Source organism: Eptesicus fuscus, chromosome 18, assembly GCF_027574615.1.
Source record: "Eptesicus fuscus isolate TK198812 chromosome 18, DD_ASM_mEF_20220401, whole genome shotgun sequence".
Taxonomy (NCBI): domain Eukaryota; kingdom Metazoa; phylum Chordata; class Mammalia; order Chiroptera; family Vespertilionidae; genus Eptesicus; species Eptesicus fuscus.
The window spans coordinates 8,470,794-8,491,152 of NC_072490.1; the positions used below are offsets into that span (position 1 = coordinate 8,470,794).

Consider the following 20,359-nt stretch of genomic DNA (forward strand, 5'->3'; position numbering starts at 1 on the left):
GGTTTTTATTCAGGAACCACTTATCGAGCTGCTAGTTCTGTCCAGGACTTTGAAGGACAGATAGGATCTGGGCAGGAAGTGACTCTGTAGAAAGGGCGAGCCCAGTGGATTAAACAGCAATCCCAGAGGGGGAAGGCATGCCAGCTATGACAGTTCTACACCATATCCAGTCGGTGTCCATGGTTTCTCAAGCACAGTGATGCTTGCTACGTGGCTGAGGGAAGAGCTACACCTTGTAGGGCACCGTGGCCTGGGAGGAAGGATAGTTTGGGAGGAAGGCCTGACCGGACCCTCTGCATCCGTTCTTTTGTTACAGTGCACCACAGACAGCCCCCTGTGGTGGCAGGTGGCACTCCCAGGAATACAGACTCTGTGTGTGTGTGTGTGTGTGTGTGTGTGTGTGTGTGTGTGTGTGTTGTGTACATACACACACGGGAGGAGGGTAAGGACAAACACATGAGGTCACACTGGGCAGGCCCCTCACAGCACCAGGGCCTCTAGGATCAGACATCCGGATCCACACCATCTAGTGGCCAGCTGCACAGTTGCAGCTGAGACCAAAGCCCTTCTGAAAATCACACAGGGAGAAAGCACCACTCACTCGCAGCCTCTTGGTCCCCCAAACCCACAGCTAAGTAGGCACTGGGATGAGCCTTGAGTTGAGCAGATAGACCACTTGGGGTCTGTGTAACCCAGAGATCCCTCTCTCACAGGCCATGGTTCCTCCACCCCTTGTCCCCAGTTTGGAAACTGATGGGGATCTTCCAAAGAGGTGTGGTTGGAGTCACATTTTTCCCCAAAATAATTAGACTGTTTTTGCGGGGGGGGGGAGGGGGGGTGGCAGGGGTGGATACTCCTTCCTGGGGGAGGGTGGGGGCCGGTCATCTGAGCTTGACTTGTTTTGGATGAGAACAGTTTGTGGCTGTGTGGTGAGGTGGGGCTCAGGGTGTGTGAAGGAGGATGTATAAAGGATGTTGCCCAGAGAGGGGAAGAGCTTGGGAAGAGGAACACTCCCTCTGCACTTCCCTGAGGAAGGACCAGGCGCTGCTGCTCTCCTCCTGTGCACGGGGTGTACATCCCCAGGCAGGTGGGTCTGGCTCCGGTATGCTATGGCCACTTTCGGCGTGGGGTGGGCATGCGTGGGGTGGGCCCTGCCCAGGGATTACTGAGAGAGACTGGATCCAGTGGCCTAGAGCTTTGGGGGGGGGGGAATGTGTGGGGAGAGGGAGGTGCTGATGGGTCACTGTGGAGCTTTCTCTTGAGGGCAACTGTTGGGGCAATTGCCCCAACAGCTGGGCAGGGTAGTCTGCTGGCCCCTTCCTTGGTTGACGCCGGCTCTGAGAATCTGCTTTGTGGATTCTGAAAATCCCTGAGAGTTGGCTAGGGGACTTCAGGCACTTCCCTTCCTCTCTGGGCCTCAGTTTCCCCAGCTGTACAATGATGGGGGCAGATGAGGTGGTCTCGAAGGGTCCCTCCCTCCCTTCCTCCCTCCCAGGGCAGAGGTTCCCCAGCTCTGTGCTCTTTTACACACGTCCACGCTCTCTCCTTGTGCTCCCCATCCTCTCATGGCCATCCCCTCCAAGTTCTCAGCCCCTCCTTCTGCCCCAAACAGCCCCAGGACTCCCCCTGATCCATCCCATACAGAGCCAAGTGTCATTTTAGGGCCTGGAAGGGAACCAATCGTTACGGGCCATGCCCTCATTTAATTATTATAAAAATTCCACCGAAGGAGGCATTTTATAGGTGAGAAAACGAAGGCTCAGAGAGGCTAAGTCATTTCCCCAGGGTTACTCAGCCATTAAGAAGTGGACCAACCTGTCCTTCCATGCTGTCCCATGCTGTCTGTCCTTCCATGCTGTCCCATGCTGAGTGTACCACCTCCCAGGGGGTGTTGGTTGTGTTTCATTTTGAACCAGCACAATGCTGAAATATACATCCAAGGAGCTCTAGTGGTAGAATTTCAGGCAATAGTGATGGAAAAAAAGAGAAAAAAGAAAAAAAGAAAAGCAAGAACAGTTGGGGAAAGATAACAAAATGTTTCTTCTACTACAGCAGCTCCCTGAACAGTGGCCTCTAAAACTGCTTAGGTTTCATTATCTGAAATAAGCTTTGGGAAGGAGGGGTTGCCTGTGATTTATCAATGTCACAAACGTTTCCTGGTAGGAACGAGGAAAACAGGGAGTGATGTGGGGTCCCAGGGAGCATGGGGAACAGGCGGGGCTCAGATCTCCCAGGGAGCAAGCAGGAGGCGCCCTGTCAATCAGGAGGAGTTGGGGCGGGGCCACCCTGCTGGAGAGCGGACAAGGCCACTCTCTTCCAGCTAGACTCTGTGATTCCACAAATCTGGGGAGGTTTGCTGCAGCAGAACACTGATAAGATATACCAAAACGTTCCCAAGGTTATTTCGGAATGGGGGGAAAGGGAGTGTAAGATTATGGGGCATATTTTTTCTTGTATTTGCATATTTTATATGGAGCCTATATTACTATTGTAATCAGGAAAGATACACGGTAAAAAGGAAAGAGAGAAAGAGAGTGTGGGGTCATTGGCCCAGGACTCAGTCAGTGGTCGGGGTTAAAGGGTTAGAGTCAGCTCTGCTAGCTTGCGGTGTACCGCCCCCCCCACCCCCAACCCCCGCTTCTTGTGAAACCAGGGAGTTGACACCGTGCAGCCTCTTCACAAAGGAGCCGGGAAGACTTTCGAGGATTGGAATATAAGAGTCTCAGGAAGTACTGAGCCCCAGGTGACCCTGTCCTCAAGCGCTCTTGACACAGGCGGTGGGCAGCTGTGGCACAGATGTGGAAGGTGGAAGAGGGAAGGGGGTGGGAGACACAGGCAGGGAGACACAGAGACAGTCAGGGTTTGCTCAAGCTACACGTGACCTACACGTGACCCTGTCCTCAAGCGCTCTTGACACAGGCGGTGGGCAGCTGTGGCACAGATGTGGAAGGTGGAAGAGGGAAGGGGGTGGGAGACACAGGCAGGGAGACACAGAGACAGTCAGGGTTTGCTCAAGCTCCACGGGGTCCTGAGAAGGGTTGTGCCAGCGGTGGGGGGAAGCAGGGCGGGCGGGGGGGGCGGGGTGTGGGTGTGAAGAAGTGTGGGAGACCCAGCTCCGCCCCGAGGCGGCCATTCATGAGCTCTCTCCCTGGGGGTCATTCCCGGGCTCTGGACTTTTTTCCTCATATCTTCCTCCTGTGGCTGCCACGTCCTTTTCCTGTTTTTCTATTCCCACACCATCAGACTGGGTACTGCTGTTTTCAATGTGTTTTTTATATCGTATTGAATCCAAATGCAGCAATTCCCATGGTGGACCATGTCCAGGGCAGCCAGCCTCCTGTGAGGTCTGAGAGAGCTCAGCTCCCAGGGTGTGGTCAGGACTCCGACTCTGGAGCTGATGGCAGGGACTTGATAGCTAGTCTTGACGTCCACTTGCTGTGTGTCTTGGGCAAATTACTCCCCCTCTCTGAGCCTCATTTCTTCATTTGCAAAATTGGAATAATAATAACAATGCTTGTCCCATAAGGTTGTTGGGAGCAGTAAGTGCATTAATACGTAGAGAGCCTGGCTGAGGGGACCACAGCTGGCCTGCTGTCTTCTCTGCGAGGTAATGTAACTTTAGTGTTTAAGAGCATGGACTCTGGCTTTCAGTTTCTGGCTCTACTACTCACTTGCTCTGTGACATTGGGCCAGTTCCCTGCCCTCTCTGTGCCTGTGTCCTCAGCTGTCAAACAGAGCTAATAATAGTACTTAACTTCCATACAGTAAATGAGAGGCTAGGTGAGTTATATCCAGCATCCCACACAGGATTCCATGGTGTTAGCTGTTACAATAATTGTATCAGACTTAATCCTCATGAAACCCCCGGCTGTGTTTATTTTATGGGTGAGAAAACAGGCTCCTGGAAGTCAAGGGCTCCAGGGTGGAAGCCTGACTTTGTCTCAGGGCCGGCAGGGCTAACAGAGTGGGGCGGTGGGGGGAAGCGGGGCGGGCGGGGGGGGGGGGGTGTGAAGAAGTGTGGGAGACCCAGCTCCGCCCCGAGGCGGCCATTCATGAGCTCTCTCCCTGGGGGTCATTCCCGGGCTCTGGACTTTTTTCCTCATATCTTCCTCCTGTGGCTGCCACGTCCTTTTCCTGTTTTTCTATTCCCACACCATCAGCCTGAGCGATAGCACCCGGGTCTCCCATCACTTCTCCATCTCTAGTCCCATCCTTCACCCCTATTTTTGAATGAGCATCCCAGACTCCGGGCCTGGTTTCAAATCCCAGCTCTGCTACTTGCTAGCTGTGTGGCCTTGGGGAAGTTCCTTAGCCTCCCTGTAACTCAGTTTCCTCCCATGTAAAGTAGAGGTGATAATAGTACCTGCCTCAAAGTGTTTTTGCAAGGATAAAATGAATTGGTGCGTGTGGTCAAGTTTTGAGAACACAGCCTGGCCCCTAGGAAGTGCCGTGAATGTGGTGGGTATTACTGTTATTGTGTTGTTGTTGTTGTTGCTATGGCCACAGTAGTGTTTAATAGCTGCTGTTTTCCCAATCCCAGAAGGAGATCCCAGTTCCCCCAAAGGCAGATTTTCTGCCACGTGCCCCAACACCAGAGCGCTTTCCGCAGCCAGAACCTGTGGTCAGGGTGTGAGTTTACTTCTCAGCTCCTGATTCAACTTGGTTAGCCGCAGCTGGGCTGGGCATGCAGGGTGGCAACGCCAGGGTTATAGGCAGGGGGGTGCCCATTCCAAGCTTAGCCAGGCAGTGCCTAGTTGGAACTCCATTCTACCCCAGACCTTCTGAAGCAACGAGGGGAGCCTCAGGGGTATTGGGGTGGCCACAGGGCACATTCCGTGACACTGGTCCGGGAGGCTGCTGAACATGACTCAAGTGGAAATAGTGGGGCTCTGGGCGGGTCACGCGGCATTGTCACTGGCTCCCAAGGCTGCGGGGGCAGAGTTGGCTCAGGCCGAGAGAAAAGCTTTCAGAAGGTTTTTGGCTCAGCTGTGTCCAGGGTGTCAGTGTGGGAGGCAGAGAGCCAGGTAAGGGAAAACGAGGCAAGAGAAGGGTGGGAGACAGGTGATGGTGCTGATTAATGCCAGCCCCCTGGGCAAATGCCAGTCGGTCACAGGAGGTGAGGGGATCCTGAGGCTGACAGGTGACCTGTGAGTGCTGGGCCAGGGGAGGGGGTAGGGAGGGGAGGAGGCTGGGGCAGGCTTCTGGGAAGGGAGGGTTTAGGTTACATTTGAAAGGATTAGAGTTTTAAATTGTAAGGAAGCCAGCAAAAATGACTGTCCACTAGAAGTGATCTCCAATGTTTTCCTTGGTTTTTATTTTGAAAGCTGGCATGGCCTCTTGGGGTCACTTTCGATGCTGTTTATTTGTTCACTGGTCTCATGCACTGTGGCCAGCACGCTCAGCGTGGGTGTCTGTGACCAAGAGGGGACCTACACGTGACCCTGTCCTCAAGCGCTCTTGACACAGGCGGTGGGCAGCTGTGGCACAGATGTGGAAGGTGGAAGAGGGAAGGGGGTGGGAGACACAGGCAGGGAGACACAGAGACAGTCAGGGTTTGCTCAAGCTCCACGGGGTCCTGAGAAGGGTTGTGCCAGCAAAGGTTTAACGATCAGCTCTTTTATGGTGGTGGGGTAGGGGGCACACACAGGAGAAGGGGGGCTCCAATTTGTAGCACTTGCCATGGTGTAGACATTCCCACCAGGACCAATTTCCAGCTACTAACTTCACTGAGTGCAGATTGGTTAACTCCGTGACTGTGTGTGGAATGCCTCCTGGACGCCACAGAGCTGGCTCCGGGTCACAACTGACTTTGAATCTTCTCTGCCACTCGTTGCTGAGGCCAGAAGTCCCACGGCCAGAGGCTCATCCTTCAAATCCAAGTTTGGTCCGTGTGGAAAGGGGAGCTGGGGAGAAAGAGTCACCAGATCTACTTGTGTTCATTCTTGGCTCCATCATCTACGGAGGCAAAGCCGTGGACAACTGGGCTTCACCTCTCCAAGCCTCAAGTTTCCTCCTCTGGAAAATGGGGGTCATAATAGTACTGCTTCCCAGAACTATGGTGAGGATTACCTGAGGAACCCCACGTGAGGGTGCAGCCCATAGAAGGAGCTCAGCTAGCATGGCTGCCTTCTTGTCAAGATGGATGGAGACCATCCTCCCCCTCATCGCCTCACCTGAGACTCCTCTGAGAGGCCTTGAGGTCCTCAGGAGGAGACCTGCTCTCCAGCCAGATATTCTTTTTCTTTTCTTTTTTTTTTTAATTTCTTTATTGATTAAGGTATCACATATTTATCCTCATCCCCCCATCCCCATCCCACACCCCTCCCCACACATGCCCCCACCCCCCTGTTGTCCTTAACGGCTGGTTAGGCTCATATGCTTGCACACAAGTCCTTTGGTTGATCTCTCCCCTTTACCCTCACCCTCCTCTACCCTCCCTCTGAGGCCGGACAGTCTGATCCATGCCTCCTTGTTTCTGGGTCTTTTCTTGTTCATCCGTCTATGTTGTTCATTATTTCCCCTAGATGAGTGAGATCATGTGCTATTAGAAATACACTTATAAGAACCGAAAATGAGACAAGCAATGATGGTTATGGTGACAGGCAAATGAATCAGTCTGTAGTGAGTTTCTTTCTGGGCCAACAGTCCTTTTGAGACCCAATTTCAATGTCCAACATTTCCTTATGTGTACATGTCAGCACTGACATTACAGTTCTGGATAGTGGACAAATGGTGGTAATGCAGGTCCGACTTTCTCTGGTTTGGTCCTGGGCAACCTGCAGTGATGCACAGCTGCTAACTGCTAGTATGGGAGGGCCACGTCAGCGTCTTCCATCTCTGGACTGCTTCTCTTCTGTCTTCATGGCTGGAGTAGTCCTGTCTCAGAGTTGTTTTCTGAAAATATACAAACATATTCTCGACCAAAAGTTAGTAAAGGAATATTTTCTATAAATTTGACTTGGGATCCCATTTCATTTTTTGCCCAAATGATTTTCCTCTGGCTTGTTTTGACACCTTGTGTGTTTTTCATGGGTGTCTTGCTTTTAGCCTTACAATTAATTTTCTAAAGTATTAATTTTCTAGATGTATCCAGCCAGACATTCTTGCTAAGTCAAAGCTGGAGCCAGCCCAGGCAGCAGCCTCAGGAAGTCACCAAGAGGATGATGTCATTGCCCTAGAGATAAGCTATGGTTTGCCTCTGTGCCCTTGGCTTCACTGCAGGGGGAGCTCGGCTGACCTTGTCCTTGCTATCCTCTTTTTAAAAGCCCTCCCCCTCAGCCTGTATAGAGTTCTCTGGATTCCCCTAAAGTTCCACTACAAAGCTTCATTCGGGATTGCCTTCCTACGCGCTGATTCATACGAGGATGTGAATAACTGACGCCCCCCCCCCATTCATTCCTCTTAATGAATGAATGGGGGGGGGCGTCAGTTATTAAGGTGTCGCTGGATAAACTGAATGAAATCAGGCAATAAGGAAACGTGAAAGCCAAAAGAGAAGAACCAGAATGGGGCTAGAGGGACAGTTAGGGGTGAGGTAACAGAGACCCGAAGAGCAGCTAGGAGCATGGGGTTCATGGCTCAGTCCAGCCACTGACTGCTCATTGTATGCTTTGCACAAGTCGCTCCCCTCCTTTGAGCCTCAGTTTCCCCACCTATAACTTGAAGGAGGTGGACAGGGTTCACTCTTACTCCCTCAGTCTGAGAGTCTGAGGTTACAAAAGGTCACAGGAAGTATATCACCTACTGCCACTGCATCAAAACCCACAAAATCAGTGGCTTGAAACAACACAAAATTATCATTTTCATGTTCTGGAGGTCAGAAGTCTAAAATGGGTCAACAAAGAGAAAGAAAATGGGTCAACAGGGCTGCATTCCTCGGAGGCCCCGGGGACAATGTGTGCGTTGCCTCTTCCAGCTTCCAGAGAATACCTGCCTTCATTCTAACCGCATCCCTCTCACTGCTGTTTCCCTTGTCACCTCTTCTCTGACTCAGCGCTCCTGCCTCCTGATGAGGACCCTGTGATTACCTTGGATAACCTAGGATCCTCTCCGCATCTCAAGATCCTTAACTTAATCACCTCTGGGAAATCCCTTTTGATATAGAAAGTAACATAGTCACAGGTTGCAGGGGTCAGGAGGTGGATATCTTTGGGAGGCCGTTACCTGCTGACCATAGGGAGGCTGTGTTTTGCAAGGAGGCTCAATGAAGCCTTGGGGACATCAATGGTGGAGTCTGCAGAGGCCAGACCAGCCAATAAGGGCAATGTTCTGGGCAACCAAGCCCTCCTGAGCCCAGATCCCACCTCTCAGGTGGCTCCTTTCAGTAAGCTAGACAGGTCAGGTGATTGGGACCAGAACGATGGGATGAGGGACAAGGCACTGTCCCCAGGATTCAGATGCAGCTAGTGCCTTCCTCCGAGGTGGTGAAAAGGTTGCTTTGCTTGTGGAGTGAGTGCCTTACAGGACTGCCACAGTGGGTATGAAGGTGCCTGGCCATTTCCCATGTGTACCTGGGGCGGGTGGTTGCTGCTGTTGATGAAAGTGGTGGGAGGGGCTGGCGGGTGGCCTCGGAGATCCAGAGGACCTGGAAAGACTCCCAGAGAGAACGATGAGGAGGCCGAGAGGAAAGGGAACAGAGTGTTCCAGGTGGTGTGGGCCAGCCTAGGGCCTGCTCATCCTGACATCTGGCTTTGATCAAAGCAATCGTCAGACTTGGTTGTTTGTTAAAGCAAAAGTCAAGGTCCCTGAGAAACCATGTCAGGACCAAGTTCAGTGATGATAGAGCAGAACTGCTGGTGTTTAGTTAGTGGCAACTCCTGACTAATGAATTCCAATCAGGCCCCAGAGCAGAAGAGCACCTCCTCCTCCCAACCCCACAGCACACAGACTCCCAGCGCCAGCCACGTGCTGGGGGTGTGCTTGCTGCTGCCCAGGAAAGGGAGGGGCTCAGGGACCGGAGACCCCAGAGGCACAGGAGCTGAATGGAGGACCAGGAAAGGAAGGCATAGATAGGGCCACGTTCCTGAGGCCAGTCAGGAGCAGAGCCCTGGATAAAGCCGCCCACTCTTGAGCTCCAGGCGTGGCGACAGGGTGTGTGTGTGATTTTCTTGGCATCTGGCCCAGACGCCATGTAAATAGAATCCCATGGGTGGGACAAGGAGTAGGAGGATGCCAGGGTTGCCCTGGGAGAGGTTCTGCCTCAGCAGCATTGGATATTTCCATCAGCTATGAAATCACAGCGCCAAGGAAACTAGAAGGGTCCGCTGAGGACGTGAGTCAATATCTGTTTCAAGATTCTACCTGGAAAAGTAAAATAGACAAAACTTATATTAGAAAGGACTGGGGAAAATGTTTATAATCTATAATATTAAAAGCGTAATATGCAAATTGACCCAACAGCCGAACACTGAAACGACCATCAGGACCACACTATGACACCCACTGGCGCCAGGCCAGCCAAGGCGGGTGTGATGCGATTGGTCGGGGGCCCGGCCATCGCCTCATAATAGCCCTGCACAGGGAGGTCCAGGCCACTGGCCAGTGGGGCGATTAATCGCGGGGAGCTCCACGGTTGCCTCAAAGAGGGAGGCCCAGACCCCTGCGGCAGATGGGCGGGGCCTCCCTCTGTGGGGAGATCCATTACAGAGCCCCGGCCAGGTGGGCAGGGCCTACCTCTTTGGGGCGATCGATGGCAGGGCTCCCAGACTGTGAGAAGGCGCAGGCCAGGCTGAGGGACACCCCTTTCCCAGAGTGCACGAATTTTGTTCACTGGGCCTCTACTATCTGTATAAAAAGCTAAAATTCTTACAACATAAAACCTTTTATAGAATTAGAATCCCACCCATTAAAACAATAATTTATTCACACAAGAAATAAAGCTGGAATTGAACATATTAAAAAGTTCAATCTCACCCTAACCGGTTTGGCTCAGTGGATAGAGCATCGGCCTGCAGACTCAAGGGCCCCAGGTTCGATTCCGATCAAGGGCATGTACCTTGGTTGCTGGCACATCCCCAATAGGGGGTGTGCAGGAGGCAGCTGATTGATGTTTCTCTCTCATTGATGTTTCTAACTCTCTCTCCCTCTCCCTTCCTCTCTGTAAAAAGTCAATAATATATATATATATTTTAAAAGTTCAATCTCCTTTGAATCAAAGAATAAACACTAATATGCAGAGGAACAGGTGGGGGTGGCTTGTGTTCCTCTCTTTGTGGCCCGTGATCATGGGCAGCCTCCAGACCCCACTCTGGTGGCTGTGCAGGGTTGCCTGTTTGGGCCACATCTCCCTCCTTATCTCCTTCCTCTCTCCCCTCCCAAACCCTCTCCCCATGGTGAACAATCTAGCACATTGGACATGATGTTTCTGTTCTGGAACACAGGACAAGATGGAACCTAATCTTGCTTCATGATAGTCTCTCATCACTGCTTCGTGTGAGACTCTCTTTTAATAACACCATTAAACTTGGGGAACCACCATCCCAGAGAGAACTTGACCATGCCTCTGGCTTCTTCTGCCTAGGCAGCTGCTAATCATTCTCTGACTTTCCCTTTCATCTCTTTGTGTGTGTGTGTGTGTGTGTAGTGCATTTATATTAATTTTATTAAAAGAATATCATGCATATATTTGTATGGGACTTGGAGGTAGTGGACATATTCCAAAGGTAGAATGGTGGTGAGGGGGTGAGGAAGGAATCTGGGATATCTCTCATGTTTCAGTCTTAGGTGACTGAGTGGTTGGTGGTGCCATTCAGTTAGGTAGACACAGGAGAGGAGAAGAAGCTGGTGGGAAGGTGATGGACTCAGTTCTGGGTGAAGCAATAATTTGAACTCATATTTATTGAGTGCCTACTATGTTCTGGGCACTCTTCGTAGGGCTTGAAGTGCTTCACATGAATTATCACATTTAAGCCTCAAAAGAACCCCATGAGTAGGCACTATTAATTATCATGATCACTTTAAAGATGAGGAGATTGAGGGATGGAAAAGTTTAGTAGTTTCTATCAACATGATGGATCACTCCTTTCTGCTACAAATCTGAAAATACTGGATAAAACATATTAAAATATTAAATATAAAAGAAAATATTGATATAAAGCTATACTTATAAATAAAATACTGCAAATAAAAGCAAGGGACACTCTCAGGTGATGGAAGTAAAGAAGGCTCAAAGCCAGAGTGGGCACACTAGACTTTTATAGATAAAACAAGCCCACTGAAGAGAAGCTCTCATTCAAAATATATATATATAAGCCCCACAAAGAAGAATAATGATAAGCCACACACAAGGAAAAGTATGAGACAGAATCAATAGATGAATTGGTAGCCCTAAATAAGGAAGAAAAATCAGAAAGACAGTACCAGTCTTTTTAAATGACGAGGGAGAAAATAAAGAAGAGAACCATAAGGAAAGAAGTGAATACCTACCCAAGGTGACATCACTATTCAGTGTAGACTCGGGCTCCCACACTTATGCTCATACTTGCTCGGCTACAGGCACTGATGTAGACGTGAAGGGTCCATTGGACATCCCGGAGCAGTAGAAACTGGGTTTGAAGAGAGGGAGGGATTGCCTAGCTTCATCTTATTTCTCCCACACTACTCTCTGGTCTGCAGCGCTCCAGGACAGGATGTATCCTCTCGACATGGCCACCTCCCCTCAGCCACTCACCACCAAGGACGCCAGTTCCGAGAACAGCAGCGCCTTCTATGACTATGAGTACTACTTGGACCAAGCGGCCTTCATGCCCTGCATGAAGGACGAGGTGCTGGCCTTTGCCAAAGTCTTCCTGCCGGTCTTCTACAGCCTGGTCTTTGTGCTGGGCCTGAGCGGGAACCTCCTTCTCCTAGTGGTCTTGCTCCGGTACGTGCCTCGCAGGAGGATGACGGAGGTCTACCTGCTGAATCTGGCCATCTCCAACCTCCTGTTTGTGGTGACCCTGCCCTTCTGGATCATCACTGTGGCCTGGCATTGGGTCTTCGGGAATTTCTTGTGCAAGATGGTGAGCACTCTCTATACCATCAACCTCTACAGTGGCATCTTCTTCATTAGCTGCATGAGCCTGGACAAGTACCTGCAGATCGTCCATGCTCAGCCCCACCACAGGCTGAGGACCCGGGCCAAGCGCTGGCTCCTCGCTGTCATAGTGTGGGCTGTGGCCCTGGCTGTCTCCATCCCTGACATGGTCTTTGTGCGGATCCATGAAAACCATGAGGGTGTGTGGAACTGCCATGCGGATTTCGGGGGGCATGGGACCATCTGGAAGCTCATACTCCGCTTCCAGCAGAACATCCTGGGGTTTATCCTTCCACTCTTTGCCATGATCTTCTTCTACTCCCGCATCGGCTCTGCCGTCGTCAGGCTGAAGCCCCCAGGCCAGGGCCGGGCTCTAAAGGTAGCCGTCGCCCTCGTGGTGGCCTTCTTCGTGCTGTGGTTCCCGTACAACCTCACCTTGTTTCTGCACTCGCTCATGGACCTGAAAGTCTTTGGGGACTGCGAGACCAGCAATTACCTGGATTATGCGCTGCAGGTCACAGAGAGCATCGCCTTCCTTCACTGCTGCATCACACCCATCCTCTACGGCTTCTCCATCCGCTGCTTCTGCCAGTACCTAAAGGCTCTCTTGGCCGAGTTGTTTGGACGGCGCCAGGGACCATGCCCTGCCCAGGCCCCGCTGTCCAGCTGTTGTGAGAGTAGCAGCCTCACTGTCCAAGAAATGACCAGCATGAAAGACCTTGAGGAGGGGCAGTCTGAGGACTCCCCCAACAAGGGGGCTGTCGGGGGACATAAAGCCTCAGCGGCCATGCCACAGTCCGGTGAGAGCAGAGGGGACCCAGCTCAGCTGGGCATCCACCCAACCTCTTCTCTCCAAGGGCCCCAGTGACCACGTTGCTCAGCCCAGAGCTCGGTTCTCAGTTCTCAACCCTCAGCAGCACCCGCTCACTCCTTCCAGAACATCATACTCCCTGATCTGCTGCAGTGGTTGCCCAACTGACCTCTGTGTCCTATTGTCACCGTCTCCGATCATCTAATCTGCACCCAGCAGCCAGAGTGATTGCAACATCTTCGGCCTTCATTGCCATCTCCCTCCCAGAAGCCTGAGGCCACCCACCCACCAGGCTGCTCCTGGCCCTCTAGTTCAGCTGGGGAAATACTGGTGTTGTTTTGTTTAATGTTGCAACCTTGGTGGTGGCTCCAGAGCCTGGCAATCCGGAGGCTCTGGAGATGCAGCACCTGGGAACCTGCTGAGGGGGAAAGGCAGGCGTGGCTCAGTCCAGGAGAAGGGCTGCCCACCCTCCACCCTGGGAAGTGTGGCGAGGGCATTCGCAGCAGTTACTACCTAGGAAAACATCTCTTTTCTTCCTGGGGTGCCTGGAATTGCACCATTGGCACGTCATTCCTGACTGGCTTTGTTACAAGCTTTCCTCAGAGAATACACATAGTGGGCTTTTCTCTGAGGGAGAGAAAAACTGGTGCAGAAATGAGAACTGCTGGGTCAGGACAGGTCTCAGTCTTCCTACTGCCTCAAGCCTCTGCAAAGAAGGAAGGGGGACCCTTGGAGAGGGTGTCCCCAGCAGTCCCCATGGGGGGCCAGTGGCGGGCATTGGCCTGTAAGTGCACTCTCTAATTCTGGGAACTCACAGCTTCCTGGGAGGCCTGTTGTTACGTGGACGTCCTTGGCTGTGGGATGGGACACTTGTATTTACTTCATACCGAACCACCGAGGCTTCCCTCTGTCCCAGACCCTCAGACAGGTCACAGGATCCATGAGGTTCGCTCTCAATTGAGTCTCTTGGCCGTGACTCAGTGGACCGGAGCCCTCAGCCCTTCCCCAGCCTGTCCACAGGCCAGGCTCCTGGCCCGTGGTCCTTTGGGTGTGGGGGGAAAAGACGGGATGCAGCACCCAGGTCTGGGCAGGGTCAAGGAGGTATGTGAAGGCCCTGCCACTTTGCTGCATTCCACACCTGCGCTGGCACCAGGCCTGGCTATGTGGGCAGGTTGTTGGGGAGCTCCCCATGGTCAGCCCCCAGCCTCTCAGCCCCCTTCTCCCTCTCCTGTGCGCCCTACTAACTCTGTATACTGCTGGCTCCTCATGGAATAGGATGGGATGTCCCATCTTCTCCTAACCAGTCAAAGCTCTGTCAGGCTCCAGGTCGGTGTCATCATTTGGGGGCAGCTAGACCCAGAGAAAGGCAGGCCCTGACCCAGAGTCACGTAGCTGGTGGGGACAGACTCCTATTAGTCTATTATCTGGGCAAAACTCAGGCAGAACAGGTAACCTCAACAGGAAGGAAGAGGCCAGTCAGGGGTGTGGGGGAGGAGTAGCAGAGAGAAGCCCCACTGGGCGGTCCTTGCAGGGGGTCCATGCTGCTGAGGCCTCCCTCCACCAGGACCCTACACCAGTTCCCATGATCACAGGCCCTGCCATCAGCCAGCTGCTGCTCTGGCAGCTTCCCCTCCCCCTCTCCCAGCCCTGGTAAGCATGCCTGGCAACAGGGACTGTCTCTAGTTCATATGCCAGAAAACTGAGTGAGGGCACGGAGGGAAGGAAGTGATTTGAGGACGTGAAGTAAGCCGAGACTGGAAGTCAGGTTTCTATAATTTAATCCATATCTGGGGAATTGGGGGGTCAGAGATGAGGAATACGATACCAAGCCCCATGGCCTCCAGTGTGGGGAGGGGACAGGAGGAGAAATCCCGGTCAGACAGCAAGGACACATAACAGATGTGCTGTGATGCAAACAGTACTCGGGGAGCTCCAGTAGCTGGAGGCCAGAGGATGGGATGGGACCAGACCTACTTCCCGGAGTAGCCGGCACTGGGGTTGGCAGGACAAGCAAGCAGCTGTGCTTTCTAGACCTAGAGAGTTCCACTAGGGAAAGCTGGTGACGTTGAATTGCACTGGATGGACAATTTGGAGACTAACTGAGGCAAAACTTAAATATCAGGTGTGTGAAGGGAATGGGGAACCAGAAAATAAAATAGTGACCATTAGAGATGCTTTTAGAAAAAGGTCTCTGGCAGCAGAGTGGGCAGAGGGCCTGGCAGGCCGGGTGTGGAGAGAAATGCTTGAATCACTCCTACATGAAGGCAGCATTTCTCTACTGGCTGTCCCTGTCTGGTGGCCACTACCCACACGGGCTGTGGAGCACTTGGAATGGGGCCGGCTTGAACTGAGACGTGTTGGAAGGGTAAAAAGTGCATACCAGATTTCTGAACATACAATACAACATACAGAAGATGTTTTGTAGAATTGTACCCCTGAAACCTATATATTTTATTAACCAATGTCACCCCCCAAAATTCAATTTTTTAAAAAGTACATACCAGGGGGAAAAAAGTACATACCAGATTGGAAAACAATACCAAAAAGAAATCTAGAAATATTCTTTATATCGATTACATGTTGAAATGCTAATATTTTCGATATACTAGTATGGGGGTAAGTACAATCATTATATATAATAAAGAGGTAATATGAAAATTGACTGTCACTCCAGCACACAAGATGGCTGCCCCCATGTGGACACAAGATGGCCACCACAAGATGGCTGGCAGGGGAGGGCAGTTGTGGGTGATCAGGCCAGCAGGAGAGGGCAGTTGGAAGGGACCAGGCCTGAAAGGGAGGGCAGTTGGGGGCAATCAGGCCTGCAGGGGAGGGCAGTTAGGGGCAACCAGGCCTACAGGAGAGGGCAGTTGGGGGGAACCAGGCCTGCAGGGGAGGGCAGTTGGGAGCGACCAGGCCTGCAGAGGAGGGCAGTTGGGAGAGACAAGGCCTGCAGGGGAGGGCAGTTGGGGGGGATCAGACCTGCAGGGGAGGGCAGTTAGGGGCAATCAGGCTGGCAGGGGAGTGGTTAGGGGGTGATCAGGCTGGCAGGCAGAAATGGTTAGGGGCAATCAGGCAGGCAGGCATGCGAGCGGTTGGGAGCCAGCAGTCCTGAATTGTGAGAGGGCAGTCGGACATCCCTTGAGGGGTCCCAGATTGGAGAGGGTGCAGGCTGGGCTGAGGGACAAGCCCCCCCCCCCCCTGTGCACGAATTTCGTGCACCGGGCCTCTAGTATATCATAAAAACAAATTTTACTTGCTTTATTTTTTTATTTGTTATTTTTTAAATTCTTTATTGTTTAAAGTATTACATGAGTCTCCTTTTCCCCCCATTGACCTCTCCCAGGCCGCTCCCAACCCCCAGCACATGCCCTCACCTCCCTACTGTCTGTGTCCATTGGTTATGCTCATATGCATGCATATAAGTCCTTTGGTTGATCTTTTACCCCTTCACCCCTTCTTTTATTTTTAAAAAATATGTCAACTAGGATATTAAAAATTACACTTGTGGCTTGCCTTGTATTGCTATTGGACAACATGGTTCTAGAATGAATTCCAGAAGACATGGAATAGTATTGAGGGGGAAAATTAAGGTGGAGGGGGGGAGATGTAGGTCACATTGCTGAGCTCCTCGTGGGTACCCGCTTCTATCCCGCAGGACTGGTGGAGGCCTGTGTCACCTCCCAAACTGAGCTGCCTCCGGACATTTCCCTTCCTCTGGCCTTCCTGTGAAAGGAGGGCCTGCAGAACCCACTGTGAGGGGGCTTGAGCGAGAGAATGGTAAGCCTGTGAGGTGACTAGAAGGAGACAAGAGAGCAAGGAGGACCACCAGGACAGAGGTAGGGGTGCCGCAGAACCCCAGGGAACAGTAGTCGGTGGGGGTCTTGGCTGCACAGGAGCAAGAGGAGGTGAAGACTCCTCAGGGAGCCCCTCTGGCCAGGCTTGCGCCCCCCTTGGCAGAGCTCACTCAGGGGACCGCAGGCGGTATCGGAAGCGCACGTCATGGCTGGGCTGCGTGGTGCCAAAGCCCCAGCGCTGGGGGTCCACGGGCGGCACAGGCGTGTCGGGGTCCACCAGCTCCAGGTCAAAGTGTGTGATCATGAGCAGGACAAAGAGCTTCATCTCGCTGAGGGCCAAGAACCTGCCGGGACACATGGAGACCCCCGAGCCCCAGGGCATGGTGTAGTGGTGGATCTTTTTGCCTGCCTTGTAGAAGTCCACCTTTCGGCTGCCATCGGGGTTGAGGAAGCGGTCGTACTTGAAGGCAGTGGGCTCGGGGTGGATGTCAGGGTCCATGTGCACCGAGAGGTAAGGGAAGAGGGCCACGATGTCTCCGCTGCGGAGCCGGTACTCCTCCCCACTGGCCATCGTCAGGACGTGGTCATCGTGCACCACCCTGAGCAGGGTGGGCGCTGCCCCCAGCCGCAGCGTCTCCTCCATCACGCTGTCCAGCACTGGGGTGCGCTGCAGGGCACTGACGTCGAAGTCGAAAGACTGCCCGGCCTCCCCCAGGACCCGGGCGGCCTCCTCTCTCAAAGCCTGCATGGCTTCTGGGTGCTTCAGGAGGAACAAGAGGGCCCAGAAAGAGGTAGGCCCCGTGTTCCCCTGGGAGGCCCACAGCATCATGAAGTTGAACTTGTCCTGCATGGCCGGGGCTACCCCCTGCTCCCTCAGAAACTGAAGCATGTAGGCTATCCAGTTGCTTACGCCATCCTTCTCCAGGTTTTCTTTCACAGAGAGGGTCTTGTGGAAGAGCCGCTGGAGCCGGCCCACTTCCAGCCACTCCCGGGGCCCCAGCAAGGAGTAAACAAACCTGGGGAACAGGCGGTCAAACTTACGGAACTGCGTGAATAACTCCTCCGCCTGGAGCAGGTCCTGCTCCGTGTCCTTCGTGTAGCCAAACAAGCTCAGGTAGCCGGCCTTGAACAAGACGTTGTAGCAGAAGTGAAAGAGGCCATCCTCACGCCAGCTGCTGGCATCCGGGCTCGGGCCCGCGGGTCCCAGGATGACCAAGGACAGGCAGTCCCGCATGGTCTTGTTGAGATCCTCCAAGCCGTTGCCCATGAGGTGCTTGGTGCTGGCGGAGTGTATCATCCGGTGGTCGCCTGGTATGGACTGGTACCCAAATACCTTTAGCACCAGTTTTTCCGCATACTCCACGAAGTCCAGCTTTCTCTTCACGTCCTTGAGGATGGGGCCGAAGGAGAGGGGGTCCATGACGAAGGTGAAGAACTGGCCCCCTAGCTGCACTGTGAACACATCCCCGTGCTTGGCCCGCATGTGCTTCAGGAATTCAGGCATATTCTTCCGGAAAGCCATGGCATGGCCCAGCCAGGGCACAGAGCCCTTGTCCAGAGGGGGCTCCTGGGGCCTGCGCTGCCGGAGTAGCCCCAGCAGGCACAGGTACCCTACAATGACCACCAACAGGGCTCCCAGCACCGGACCCCAGAGCACCATGGCTGTGCTCTTCCAGGTTAAACTCTGGACAGACTGTCCAGAGAGCTTTTGGGAGGCCTTGACAAAGGAAAGGTCTGCCCACACGGACCTTGCCCTGTGGCTGCAAGTTACAGTAAATAACCCTGGTGAGACAGTGAAATTATGTGGAAGTGAAATTAGCACTTGCTAGAGCCTGGTCATGTGGGGGAGGAGGAGGTGGGACCAGGAGGAAGGCTGTAGCTTAGGGTCACAGCCCCTTACCAGCTCCAGCATGTTCTCTACAAAGCCTTCCTTGCCTCTACTCCCCCCTCCATGATCTACTGACCACTCACCCCTTTATTTACTCCTGTGCAATGATGCATTAATTTGCTATCTCATTCATCATAAATGTACCAAGCATTAACTAAGTTTCGCATCCACCCCTTCCTTATCCGACTTCAGTCTCTGAGCCTCTGGCCTGGCGGCCTGGCCCTGGCCCAGCTGGTTTGCATACTTGTCTAGCAAGGACACACTGGAAATCTTGAGAAATTATGAAATTTCTTTACGGCAGCTGGGCTCCTGACAACCGGCCCGTGTCACATATATTGGCGTTAACCTAAAAATAAAAAGCCGAAGTGAGAGGCAGCTGGTGTTTATTTAAGATCAGACAGAATCAGATAGTAGAGGCCTCTGTGAGGTGTCAGGTCAGGTCCCTGCCAGCAGGCCCCAGAAGGAGCAAGCTGTCCCATTCATCCGGTGGTCGCCTGGTATGGACTGGTATCCATACCAGTCAAGCAACCCAGCCCATTGTTGCGATAGGTGAAGTTCAGACGTAATCCAATCACTTCTGATCGCCCCCGAATGACTCTGGTTTCCTAAATGACCTGCAAACAGGGACTCTGTCTCCTCAGATAACCACAGGATTTCCACATGCCCTCCTGAGTAAGCTCCCTTTGCGTGTGCAGGTCCACTCCACAGGGGCTGGAAATTTCCCCGCTCTTCCTCCACGCTCAGGGCACAGCAGGAACTCAGCACCATTAACTCTCTCCAGCCTTAGAGTCCAGTGGGCAAATTATGGGCCAACTCCAATGAGCTGAACGTAGTCCTCCAGTTTTTAATGGGTGGCGGTACCACCTTACATTCATTCTCACCTTCATTCATTCATTCATTCATTCACTCACACCCACTCATCCATTCATTCCCTCCTTCCTTGGAACAGCCCCATCTATCCTTTCAACAGATATTGACTGGTCATTTACTGCCAGGAATGTTGCTACAACCTGAATGAGACAGACGTAGCCCCTGCCCTCGTGGAGTTTATGGTCTAAGGGGAAATATATTAGATCATTGCCCACAGAAGTATATCGTTACAATTGTGTTAAGTGCTGCGCAGAGAAGAGCAGAGCGGGAAGGGGAGTGGGGAGTGGGGAAGGCTACACTAATCTGGTGGTAATTAAATGAAGACCTGGAGGATGCCAAGGCCAGGTGTGTTGGGTGGTGGTGGTGCTAGAGATGGAGATAAAGGTGTGTGGGGTGTGCTGCTCAAAGCATCTGTCAGGGTTGTCGTAAGGTACAGGCAGGGTGCACACCTACTCTGGGCCAATGTGGCTGCAGAGCTGAGGGGAAGCGCCTCCAGCAGGGTGTGGCTCCCCAGGCTCAGTTTGGATTCGTGCTTTGACCCACCGCATTGAACCCTTTCTCACCAGCCACGGGCTGTCTGGATCTGTGGTAGGCCAGTCAGACAGACATGAGCAGAGCAAGGACCATGGGCCAAGTACAGAAGGTCACCAGGTGGAAAGCCTCAGGTGCCTAGCAACAGACAATTGTAGGTGGGGACCTCATCCCCAGGGTGACCTCTCCTTCCCTAGCACATCACTGGCTTGTCTTGTGGTCTGGACCTCCCTGACCTTTCCTCCCTACGGATAACATCTAGGCCTCAGTTGTACTAGTATTTCAGCTCTAGGCCCCAGGAAAGCAGCAAAACCAGACAACCGACCCCAAGACTGACCTCAGGGCCAGCTGCATGGAATAATGACCCCCTGCCCTGGTGCCCACCAATCAATCAGTGGAGACCCGAACCCTGAAAGGACACACCTGGAAAGCTGCTGAATATTCTATTG

At 52.8% G+C, this 20,359-nt stretch overlaps 3 protein-coding genes across 3 annotated transcripts in view; 2 read left to right on the plus strand and 1 right to left on the minus strand.

Moving 5' to 3' along the window:
- The first annotated feature begins 716 nt into the window (after positions 1-716).
- The window catches only part of ZNF662 (zinc finger protein 662), a 31,972-nt gene continuing 12,329 nt past the window's right edge, over positions 717-20,359 (plus strand). Inside the window, exons 1-2 of the mRNA XM_054708134.1 lie at positions 717-772; positions 1,036-1,087. Of these exons, the coding sequence (XP_054564109.1) occupies positions 717-772; positions 1,036-1,087 (108 nt within the window). The remainder of the gene's footprint in view (positions 773-1,035; positions 1,088-20,359) is intronic.
- Positions 2,689-16,340, plus strand: ACKR2 (atypical chemokine receptor 2). Its single transcript, XM_028134739.2, has 2 exons — positions 2,689-2,743; positions 11,614-16,340. Exon 2 carries the CDS (start codon positions 11,628-11,630, stop codon positions 12,879-12,881), a length of 1,254 nt encoding a protein of 417 aa, XP_027990540.2. The 5' UTR covers positions 2,689-2,743; positions 11,614-11,627; the 3' UTR covers positions 12,882-16,340.
- Positions 16,328-18,415, minus strand: LOC103300174 (5-beta-cholestane-3-alpha,7-alpha-diol 12-alpha-hydroxylase). The gene has a single exon (XM_008157049.3). It carries the CDS (start codon positions 18,279-18,281, stop codon positions 16,788-16,790), a length of 1,494 nt encoding a protein of 497 aa, XP_008155271.1. The 5' UTR covers positions 18,282-18,415; the 3' UTR covers positions 16,328-16,787.

Coding starts and splice junctions, on each gene's coding strand:
- ACKR2 (XM_028134739.2), top strand. CDS start 11,628: ATGTATCCTCTCGACATGGCCACCTCCCCTCAGCCACTCACCACCAAG.
- LOC103300174 (XM_008157049.3), bottom strand. CDS start 18,281: ATGGTGCTCTGGGGTCCGGTGCTGGGAGCCCTGTTGGTGGTCATTGTA.